Below are 12701 nucleotides of genomic sequence, written 5' to 3'. Positions count from 1 at the left end.
TTAAATATTTTTTTGCAATGAGTGTGTGCTCTTCAGATGTGGCTTAGGTCTACTGACTATCACTAGGCCCATGGATGTTTTTGTTTTGTATAGTCTTACTGAGAGTACTGTGGTCCCTTTTTCATAAATATCTTTTCACTAATATTTTTACTTAAAAATGTTTTCATAAATGTTATTAGTATTTTTGTTTTTTATAGTATTGTGTACAGTACATATACAGTACTTTTCTTTTGTTGTTTTTGTTTATGCTTATGTTATTATTATGTATGGCCACTCCAGGGCTTCCATGTATACACAATTATTAGCCTAATTCCTTTTCGATTTATTGTTTTTACAATACTGCTTTGGTTCCTATGTTGATATGCACCGGAGTATGTGCTGGACACATAGCGCTTCCGGGAATGCACATTGGCAGCCGATGATGGACTACCAGCCTTCTCTTTATAATGCCACCTTGGTTCCTAAGTTTGAATGCACCAGATGACAAGCTAGAATGCATAACGCTTCCGGGCATGCGCATAGGCAGCCGATTAGGCATTTCCAGCCAAGCTGAATGCACACTTCCGGTATCACAGTGTTTTGCACCATGTAACCTTGTTCATTGTGACTTTGTGTTGTAGACAGGGGTCGAACTCACTATCCATTAATGGTATTTTTACCCAGTATTTATTATTTTTTCTTCGATAAAGACGATATTAGCTATTAAGCTACGGGCTCCGGAACCAGAAGTGGTGCGTTCCACCTAGTGGAACGCATATAATTGGCTATCAATTTCCTCTACTTAATCAATTTAATTGTTTGGCTTAGAGTTATTAATGCGAGCCCTAGTGAGAAGATCAGTATCACTTCCTGTTGTGTGTTGTACTGACATCTTCCTTGCAGTGGTCTTAATAATGAACCTTAGTGGCCAAAGCATCAACATGAATCTGCTGTTATGGTGACTTTGGTCTATTAAATTCTGTGCAAATTTAACCTGGTGAGTGACTGCTATCCACTGGGACTGGAGATGCAATGATGAGTCTTTGCCATGACAGAAAGGCTAGCTTCACCCCAGAGAGGAGGAGGAGGGGTCCCCTCTACTCTTTTCACAGAGTATCCAGCTCTTCCTCTATACCTCTCTGCTCTTGCAGCCAGTGCTGGGGATCTAACGTCACAATCTCATGACCATCCTGGTGCGAAAACCAAGGGAGGAGGGGAGGAGACCTCCATGTGCTGTAGTACTGGTTTGAAGACATTGTACTTAAATAACACTGTTAAGCTGTGTGCCGTAAGGGCCATGCCTCCTTTCCAAATGATGTCACGTCTGTTTTGGGCCCTTTTTTGTTCCTACAGTATTAATAACCTCAATAACATTCATTTCACTCATTTCTAGTCAAATTTGAACACATCACAATATTGTTTTCATCCAGCATCAGATTTTGCAGGTTTTGGATTCCACATAAGGGAGGTGCATCCGGGACTTGGCACAATTGCACTCTATTTCTGCCACGATGTCTGCAATAAAGTGGAAATATGTTGAATTAATAGAAAAATTGGATATGTGTATCGGTCAAAAACATTTATATGGTACTACATTCCTTGTTTAAAGCTGGATGAAGCAGTTACCTTCTCCAGGTCAAACATAATTTGCAGGAACTGATCCATCATTGAGGCTGAAAATAATCTGTATAGATGATTATAGCATTGAAGAATATATATTGTACAATAAATATTTTTAATTGTTTGTACTGTGGTCAAAATTGTCTTGAACTGCCTGGAAATTAATGTTATTGGGGTTAATAATACTCTAGGAACAAAAAAAGGCCAAATATTTTAGCTGTTTTAGTAAAAAAAAATATGTAAAAATACAGTATGAAACCAAAATCGGCAAAAATGGTCTGACCCAGATCTTTATTAATAACTAGATCAAGGGCCCAATGGAGGTTGAGTATGCATGTAGTTTAAGAAAGGATCGATTAGTAATTTAATTTAATTTGTTTAATTTTAAAAATGTAAATTAATCATTAATATACTGCGGTCTGACCGGCAGTGTCACAGTACTTATGAAAATAAAATACAAATTGTATAGTACACTGGGGTACAGCACAAACAAAAAAAATGTTTTATAATTTAATTTTTAGGCTTTTCACTTTTAGATTTTATTATTTTAATTTTACACTGGGGTGTAGCCCATGGATGGACGGACAGATCACCCCTTTCAGATACAGCAGACAGAGCACCCCTTTCAGACACAGCAGACAGAGCACCCCTTTCAGACACAGCAGACAGAGCACCCCTTTCAGACACAGCAGACAGAGAACCCCTTTCAGATATAGCAGACACAGCACCCCTGGACTGATACTGATAGGACACACCAGCCCCTGGATGTTACTGGGTTAATATAATTTACACTGGGGCAGAGCCCCCTGAATGTATGGACAGAGCACCCCTGGACTGATGCTGATAATAGGACACACCAGCCCCTGTATGTTACACTGAGTTAATTTAATTAACCCTGGGGCAGAGCCTCCCTGTATGTATGGACAGAGCACTCCTTTCTGATACAGCACACAGAGCACCCCTGGACTGACACAGCAGACAGAGTACCCCTGGACTGGTACAGCAAACAGAGCACCCCTTTTAGATACAGCAGACAGAGCACCCCTGGACTGATACAGTAGACAGAGCATAACTTTAAGATACAATAGCCCCACACCAGTCAGACAACACAGTACTGAGACGTACACATCCATTCAGTACACTCTCCACAGCTGGAATGAAAATGGTGCAGATCACCGGGGACCTTAATAGAATCCAAAACCTGTGAGAATCCGACAGCGGAATGATGATTATTTGCCTCGATTTGGGATCCGAGTAAGGTGGGAAACCCAAGCCGGACTCGGATCAGTAAGGTTGAGTGGGTCTCGGAGAGATGGACCTGCTCACCTTGAATATATAAGGAAGGAACCACCTCTTCCAGTCCAGTGATGGGAAGGTCAGGCATTGCAACCGCCGACACACTTGACTCTCCTTGGGAATTTGTGATACCATCTTAGAATGCACAGTTCATTGCTGTGTTTTTGCTAGCTTAACTCTTTTCATTTTTCTAGCAGGAGGATGTGGGCTTCCATCATCATGTGAAGCTGAACCACTAGTCATGAACATAGGCCAGGGCCTTAGCCGTTCCTTGCCACTCCGTGTCGTAAATGGCATATTGGCAAGTTTATGTTTCTCCTCAGACAATTTAAATTTATTTTTTGGGTCATTTTACTGAACTTTGGCTTTTTGGATTTTACATGCCCTCTACTATGACATTGGGCAACGGCCTTGACAGATGACGTTGATGGCATTTCATCGTCTATGTCATCATGACTAGTGGCAGCAGCTTCAGCACTAGGAGGAAGTGGTTCTTGATCTTTCCCTATTTTATCTTCCAAATTTTTGTTCTCCATTATTTTTCTGGAGTTATATAACAATTTTCGGCAGAGGAGAGCGTACCCTATGCAGCACAGGAGAGCGTACCCCTAAACCACACAGGGCAAGCCCTGTAAAAAATATTTGGATTAAATATTAATAACCCCTTTATTTGGATAAATAATATACAGCACAGGACAGCACCACTGGACTTATACGGCAGTACCCCTGAACTTATATGGCTGCACCACTGGACTGGACTTATACGGCAGTACCCCTGGACTTATACGGCAGTACCCCTGGACTTATATGGCAGTACCGCTGGACTTATACGGCAGCACCACTGGACTGGACTTGTATGGCAGCACCACTGGACTGGACTTATATGGCAGCACCACTGGACTTATGACAGCACAGAACACCACCAATGGACTTATGGCAGCACAGGACACCACCACTGGAGTGACTGGACTGATGCAGAACAAGACAGCACCACTGGACTGGACTTATACAGCACCACAGGGCTTATATGGCAGTACCACTGGACTTATATGGCAGTACCCCTGAACTTATACGGCAGTACCCCTGGACTTATACGGCAGCACCACTGGAGTTATGACAGCACCACTTGACTGGAGTTATATGGAAGTACCCCTGGACTTATATGGCAGCACCACTGGACTTATACGGCAGTACCACTGGACTGGACTTATACTGCAGTACCCCTGGACTTATATGGCAGCAGCACTGGAATTATGGCAGCACAGGACACCACCACTGGACTGATGCAGCACAAGACAGCACCACTGGACTGGACTTATACAGCAGCACTGGACTTATGGCAGCAAAGGACACCACCACTGGACTTATGGCAGCACAGGACACCACTACTGGACTGATTCAGCACAAGACACTACCACTGGACTGGACTTATAGAGCAGCACTGGACTTATGGCAGCACAGTACACCACCACTGTGACTAGACTGATGCAACCCAAGACACCACCACTGGACTGATGCAGCACAGGACAGCACCACCCCACATGCCATGCCACTTTCCCACACAGACACTGAGGAGACACGTCCTCTCACTACACTCTCCAGGACTGGAGTGAAAATGGCGGTCATGCGCGGCTCCTTATATGGAATCCAAAACCCTTGAGAATCTGATAGCGGGATGATGATGTTTTGCCTCATTCTGGTTTCTGGTTGGAGTCTGGTGGGAAAACCCGATCCAGACTCAGAGCGTGAAGTTCGGGGGCGTTCAGCTCTCAGGGAACTGAACCCGCTCATCTCTAATAAATATTTAGATTTAGAAACAACAGCTTCTCAGGATGTCATGGAAGTACAGAAAGTAACCCTGGAACAAACAACCAGAGGATTCCCTCAATGAGTTTTGTCCATAGCAAATGTTTTTTGTTTGGTTCTTTGCTTGATTGTTTGCCAGCCAAGATAACTGCCTCACCTTTTGCATGCTCCTGATCATCTCCATAAAACAGCTTAAATTCACCACAATTGACCTATGAATCATCATAAATATCCAAGGACTTACCTTTAACTTGTACTACTCCACATGGACATCTCATCAATTCAAAACCAACAGATTGCATTCCTGCGCTGAGATACACACTAGATTGAAACCTGTGCATCTCTCCACTGAGAAGTCCTTCAGTTTGGAATCTACTGTACTCTGCATTGGACATCCCAGACAAGGTACTGTGGACTACAACCTATCTATCGCTCCATCCAGCCCCTACTTAGATATCATTCACCTCTGTTCTCTGAGCAATAAATAACTCTGACTTCTTGCATTAATCAACTAATATACAGTATATTTAGGCTTTGAATTGCTGAAGGGTCACTGTTCATTTTATATTGCAGGAGCCATTCCCCAGGACACATGTTATCACTACCCACACAAGAAATCTACTTCAAAGGCCTCTCACACTGAGATCTTTCACATCTACAAAATAGGAATTGGATTCTAACACCTTTCTACAAGCCTGCTTTGTCCTGGAATAATTGACTACATCAGCTACAGAAAAAGCAAAGTTATTTTATTTATCACTTGTTTCAAATATTCCCATTGGATTAAAGAGCAGCAATAGGTTATAGCAATAATGATTATAGTGATTACAATCCCAGATGGTACCGCAGATGGCTGCCTTGGAGCTATGCAGCTCAGCCAAATTACCTGTTTCCCCTTGTTTTCCCCTGCCCTTGTCTATCCCACAGGTGACCAAATACAGCAGGGAAGTCCTCTGAAATTGGAGCACTCCCGCGGTGTTTACTCCACATTTGGCCCCGTCAGCGTGTGGATCAGCAGCCCTTGCAGCCCTTGCTGCCCTGTGTGGCAGGGATGCAGAAATTGTGGATGCCGAAGTGGATGACCAAGTGGACATGCCCCCCCTCAGCCCAGGTGGATGGATCAGCGGCCCCATAAATAGAATGATGGAGGCCCTCATGTCAGATCTAGTAGAAGGACCTGGGCTCAGAGGAGAGGCTGTCACGCAGGTGACCTAGTGATGTGGCGGAGGTGAGTGCACCAGTCTGCACTTCCCGCAATCCTGCTCTTGAACGTGTGCTCACTGGAAAACAAGTTCGACTAACTGTTCCTCCTTCTGGGCAGCACAGGGACAGGCATTACAGGGTTTTCCGTCCTCTGCTTTACGGAGACGTGGCTGGACAACCATATTGCAGACTACCCGATGTCTCTGCTGGGTTTTTGTCTCTTTAGGGCCGATCGCTCCAAGGTTCTCTCAGAAAAAATAAAGGGTGGTGGCATCTGTTTCTACATCAATGACAGATGGTGCACCAATGTCACGATCCTAGGCAAATCATGTAGCCCTCACCTGGAGATGCTAAGTATCAACTGCAACCCCTGCTATTCCCCACGGGAATTTGCCTCATATGTCCTTGTGGGAGTGTACATTCCCCCCTCACCTGCACGAACAAAGCCCTGTACCACCTGGCTGTATGCATATCCGACATAGGACACAAACACCCAGACTCTCTGCTTATAGTGCTGGGTGACTTCAACAGAATTAACCTGAGCAAGGAGCTATCTAAGTACAAACAACAAGTCACGTGTCCCATTAGGGAAGGGTGCAACCTTGACCACTGCTACACTACCCTCAAGTTTGCCTTCCGGTCTATCCTGCGTGCTGCACTTGGCTTATCTGACCACTGCCTTTTCCACCTACTCCCTACCTATACACAGAAGCTGAGAGTGCTTTAACCTGTCATCAAGACTGTTAAGAAATGGACCAACAAGGCTTAGATGAAGCTCCAGGCCTGCTTCGACTGCACAGAATAAGGGGTCTTTGAAGTCTTTGGCAACTGACAGGAATGACCTGACATATACTGTCACATCCTACATCGGCTACTGTGAGGGCATGTGTATACCTACCAAGACTTACCGCATTTACAACAACAACAACAAGCCCTGGTTCAATGCTGAACCACTTTTATTGCAGGTTCGCAAAAGAAGTCCTCTGTGACCCAAACAATAATTTCTTTGATGCCCCGAACACCAACGGCTAACTCCAGGCACTGCAAATCACCAAGACAAGGTGGAGGCACTGTTCAAAAGGGCCAAACCCAAGAAAGTTCCGGATCCTGACAGAGTGTCACCATCTGACCTGAGAGCATGTGCGGGTCAGCTCGCCACCATATTCACCAAGATCTTAACCAAATCACTGGAGCTACAGAAAGTCCCTTCCTGCCTCAAAAGGTCCACTATCGTTCCAGGCCCCAAGAAACCCTCTATCACCAACCTGGATGACTACAGGCTGATAGCACTGACATATGTGGTCATGAAAACGTTCGAGTGTCTGGTTTTGAATCACCTGAAAGCTGTGACTGGCCCCCAACTGGACCCCCTACAGTTTGCCTATCAATCAAATTGGTGTGTCGAGGATGCAGTCAACCTGGGCCTGCACTACATTCTACAGCACCTAGACATCCCAGTACCTATGCGAGGGTCCTGTTTATCCATTCCAGCTTCCTTCACCCCAAATTACTTCACCTAGGGGTCCCAGAAGCTACCTGTTCCTGGATAGTAGACTTCCTGACAGATAGGACACAGGTGGTGAAAGCGGGGAAATTCACCTCTCAAGCGCGGTTCAATAGTACAGGGGTGTGTGTCCTCTCATCCCTGCTCTTCTCCTTGTAAACAAATGACTGCACCTCTGAGGCACAATTAGTAAAGATCATCAAATTCGCCGATGACACTACCGTCATCGGCCTCATCAAGGACGGGGACGAATCGACCTATAGATGGGAAGGAGACTGGTTGGCCCAGTGGTGCAGCCACAACAACCTTGAGTTCAACCCCCTCAAACTGTCAAGATGATAGTAGACTTCAGGATGAAGTCAGCTAGTGCACCTCCACTAACGATTGCTGACAGAGTGGTATCTCTAGTGGACTCCAAGTTCCTAGGGACCACAATCTCCAGGGACCTTAAATTGGAGTCCAACGCTGATGCTACTGTTGGGAAAGTGCAGCAGAGATTGTGTTTCCTCAGGCAACTAAGGAAGTTCAACATCCCACAGAAGGTTCTGCTCCTCTTCTACTCCGCGATTGTGGAGTCAGTATTGTGCTCCTCATTACCGGTATGGTATGGCACCACCAGCGTGAGTGACAGATGCAGCCTCCAAAAGGTGGTCAGACCCACAGAGAAGATAAACGGGGCCGACCTTTCCTCAGTCCAGGACCTGTACCTGTCCAGAGCTATAAAGCGGGCAACGAAGAAAGTAAAGGACCAGCTACAACCCAGCAACATCATGTGTAATTTGCTTCCTTTAGGCAGGCATTACAGGGCCATCCCCGCCAGGTCCACCAGAAGCCTCTAAAGTTTCTTTCCTCATGCACTCCACCTGCTGAACTCCTAAACATTGACTGACTAGACGTACATGTAACTCACTTGTGTCCCTACAGTCTTCCTATCTGTATGACTTTATTTGCCCCGTCCCACCCTCACCTGCTTATCTGTTACTTACTTGACTGTTGTATAGCAAACCGAAGACAAATTCCTAGTATACGCAAGTATACCTGGCTAATAAAGCTGATTCTGATTAAAGGACTTTATCAGGAGGAAGAAGCTGTTATTTCTAGGCTATTTATTTTCTGCAATAACTTATAAGATAAAGACTACACAAATCATGTTATACTGTGTGATGCCTTACATTCTATTAATTTTTTAGACTTTAATAAAATAAGGCTAAGATATATATGGAAATATTAGCATTTTTTTATCTAGTCACCAGGTGGTATATTTACTATAATTCAGTTTTGATTTTCTAGGGATTTGGCATTCAATTTCCACTCTGTTTCCATTCAATTGTGATTGAAGAGATTAACTAAAGGCATAATCGAATGTCAAATTGATTCCAAAACTGAATTCAAATCAAATCCCACTCAATTTGCAAATTGATTTGAAATCAAACTCTAAATTGAACTCCATATCCCCAAATAAATTGAATCATGTTAGACATTCGATTTGTGCTTCTAAACACCATTTTATTGGTAGACAATTGATTGTGATAACTTTTTAAGTACCCAAAAGCATGTGGAGCAGTGTGGATGAAGGAATAATGGCTGTCCAAGGTTATGTTATATTGTACACCTACCTGCAGTATGTAAATCACCACCTGACTTAGCGAACCCAGGAACATTAATTAGAGCAACATGCCGTAGGTTCATGAGTTGAATACTGCAAAAAAAAATTTAATTGGGCATCATACCTAGTTCATAAATGTACAATAGATAGCAGCGTAGCACAATATCTGTCACTGTTATTGGATGATATTATGAAACTTAAATTCATAAGTGTTGTAACTGGCTATCCTGGTTCGTGCCATGATTCCTACTTCCTCAGCAAATCATCCCTGTTTGCAAAATTTGAGGTAAGTCAAATGCCAAAGGGATGGCTGTTGGGTAATTTACTTATATGTGTTAATGAAGCAGTACTTATTACTATATTGTTCTAATTCTGTCCCCCCTCCCCCACACCAGTTGATTTAGACTATGGCTTCTAACTCCATTGACGAATCATCAAACTCCAGCTAAGCATAAGTATAAAGATGCACATACTGTATAGCCACCCAATAAATGTCAAAATGCACCTTTGCTCTATTAAAAATAGATAATTCGGGAGGCATATTATTATATTGTTTGGCAAAAGTGTTGAATATTGTGCTCTGCTGCCTTCTATTGCATAACCGCACATTAAGTAATCCACTCCTCCCAGATTATGTCATAAACAGGAAGCCACTGACATGCAGTGGGGTGAGGCAGAGCCTTTCTTGTCATACTAATGTTTGTACCAGAGTTTTGACTGTAAAAAGTATATGAAAAATTACAAAGAAATTTTATAGCCCAAACTCTGGCGTAAAAAGTCTATGGCAGGTGAGGCAATGCCTCACCTGATAATCTTTTCCACACATCCCTGATCAAAACTCACCAAATTTCTAAGAGTTTATACTGCTGCACGTGTGTATAATGCCCAGATGAACCCTTTGGCTCATACTGTATATTGCGTGTAGATCTTAATCTGGTGCTAGGCAGTGCCTCCTGAGCCATTTACCTCACTGCATGTCCCTGCAGGAATCAGGCATAGGTTTTGTTACCAACAGCTGACTATATGAGCACAGAAAGTGGAAGGCAGGCAGTAAGGCAGATTAGAGCTAAGCTTATAGGCAACTATTTCAGCTGTAAGTATTTTTCTTTTATAAAAAAACTCCACAAATTTTTAATCATCAATTAGGTTTTCATGTATAAAACAGTGTAAAGAGATCCCCCTTTAATTAGTGTGCATGTGATGCATTTGGACCAATAGGAAGCAATGAGGAAGATTTTGCTGGGGATTTTAATGGGGATTTTGAAGGGATCTCATAATCTTAACACAAAATCCATTCTAAACATGAATCAAAATCAAATTTGATTTGAAAATCGATTGCAAAATACATTTTTAGTAAATGTGGGATTTTTCAGTTGCAGTAGAATCTATTTCAGTCAATTTATTTGATTTATAAAAATGTAATCAAAATTGAACTTAAGTAAATATACCCACAGGCTTTTCTCCTATATAGCATATTAAAAACATAAAAAAAGCATACTGTAGTCTGAATTTGCAAATTATATGGGTCAATATCTTGCACTTATAAAAAAAAAAGGAGCAATCATTATATGCAACTTAAATTTTGGTATTTAATTTTCCTATGAATTATTTATTAGTGTGAGCCAAAAGGATTATAGACAACTACCAAAGTAACTCTTACCGTGCATTCAGTTACGAATTGCATATTTGAGTTTTACAGCTTTTTTCAGTGCCTGCCTTATATCATTATTTCTTAAGCTGTAGATAAAAGGATTGATCATTGGGGTGATCACAGAGTAAATTAGAGAAACAATCTTGTTAAAATTGAAAGCATTGAGGGTTCTTGGTCTAACGTAGGTGAAGATGGTGGTGCTATAGAATATAGTTACAATGATCAGGTGATAAGCACAGGTGGAAAAAGCCTTCTTACGGCCATCAGCAGTAGGGATGTTAAGTATTGTAGAGATTATATTGATATAAGAAATCATTGAACACAAAAAAGAAGTTAATAGAATCATTGAACCCAGAATAAAATTAATGACTTCATTGGTGTTGATATTTTGACGGGAGAGTTTTAGCAGTGGTGGGGCGTCACAAAAGAAATGATCAATAACATTTGAGTCACAGAAAGGGAGACAAATTAGAAATGTAGTAGGAATAGATGGTGCTAGAAAACCAGTCACCCAGCATGTACCTGCAAATGTAATGCAGGTCCGTCGAGTCATGATACCATTATAACGCAGAGGATTACAGATAGCCAAGTATCTGTCATATGCCATGGAGGTCAGCAAAAAACATTCTGTTGTACCTAAGACGAAGAAAATGTACAGCTGGGAAAAACAGCCGCCTATGGAGATTGTCCTTGTCTTTGATTGTAAGTTAGACAGTATATTAGGCACAGTGACAGTGACATAACCTATCTCTAGACATGAGAGGTTAATGAGGTAAAAGTACATAGGTGTGTGAAGATGATAATCCAAGCATATGACGATAATAATAACAGAATGCTGTGTCAATGTCAGCATGTACATTACCAGGAAAATGGCAAATAAGGCCAGCCGAATCTCCCGGACATCTGAAAATCCAAGAATGATAAACTCTTTCACTCTGGTGCAGTTTCCTGTGTTCATGGTATCTAGACAGATAACAATGTCAGTTACAAGGTAGTCATATTGCACTGAGTAGTACAGTATGTTTGACCTGTTACCCATACTATTTCAAAACAAAGGTGCTAATACTGTATTTGAAGAATAATCTATTGTGTCTGCGTTCTATTTTTAGTTTATTTTGTACCAATATAATTGTTTAAGTTATTATTCTAGGTACTTGGTTATATCATATTAAGTAATATATATTATATGATATAGACCATTAAAATAATATAGCCAGATATAAGAAAGTAGTTTTGTTCACTATACTCAGTGGGTAACTATTCATTTACCCTAAAAAAATGTCCTATGTGCAAAGCCATACACATCTCTAGATGCATCAGACTCTGCATTTGCAGTAACATACAGTACATACAGTAGTGCTTAAAAGTTTGTGAACCCTTCAGAATTTTCTATATTCTGCTGAAGTTTGGCCTAAAACTATCTCAGATTTTCCTAAAATTAGATAAAGAGAACCAAATCAAACAATGAAACAAAAAATTCGATGTGCTCATTTTTTTATTGAGAAAAAATATCCAATATCACTTATCTGTGATTGGCAAAAGTATGTGAACCTTTCCTTCAACAACATTTCGATTAGATTAGGGTCAGGAATTTGACTTGGCCATTCCAAAACTTTACATTTATTCTACTTTAACCATTCTTTGAGCGAATGACTTGTGTGCATTGGGTCGTTGTCTTGCTGTATGATCCACATTCTCTTGAGACGCAGCTCAAGGACAGATGTCCTAACATATTCCTTTAGAATATTCTGGTATAATTCAGAATTCATTGCCAGATGCAGCAAAACAGGCTCAAACCATGATGCTACCACCACCACTGTGTTTCACAGATGGTATGAGGTTTTTTTTTATGTTGGAGTGCAGTGTTCTCCTTTCTCCATACATAACGCTTCTTATTTAAGCCAAAATGCTCTATTTTGGACTCATCTGTCCACAAAACATTGTTCCAATAGCCTTCTGGCTTGTCCAGGTGATCTTTAGCAAACTGCAGAAGGGCAGCAATGTTCTTTTTGGAGAGCAGCGACTTTCTCCTTGCA

The 12701-nt window shown here is 41.8% G+C and overlaps 1 protein-coding gene across 1 annotated transcript; it reads right to left on the bottom strand.

Annotated features, from left to right (window-relative positions):
• Positions 1-10681: 10681 nt before the first annotated feature.
• On the bottom strand, positions 10682-11272 carry LOC134962169 (olfactory receptor 5V1-like). Its single transcript, XM_063941594.1, has one exon. The coding sequence runs from the start codon at positions 11270-11272 to the stop codon at positions 10682-10684; it is 591 nt and encodes a 196-aa protein (XP_063797664.1).
• Positions 11273-12701: the final 1429 nt, after the last annotated feature.

This window comes from Pseudophryne corroboree, chromosome 1, assembly GCF_028390025.1.
Source record: "Pseudophryne corroboree isolate aPseCor3 chromosome 1, aPseCor3.hap2, whole genome shotgun sequence".
Classification (NCBI taxonomy): domain Eukaryota; kingdom Metazoa; phylum Chordata; class Amphibia; order Anura; family Myobatrachidae; genus Pseudophryne; species Pseudophryne corroboree.
The sequence above is the reverse complement of the archived record's forward strand: the minus strand, read 5'-3'. Positions and strand labels throughout refer to the sequence as shown.

Coding starts and splice junctions, on each gene's coding strand:
- LOC134962169 (XM_063941594.1), bottom strand. CDS start 11,272: ATGGCATATGACAGATACTTGGCTATCTGTAATCCTCTGCGTTATAAT.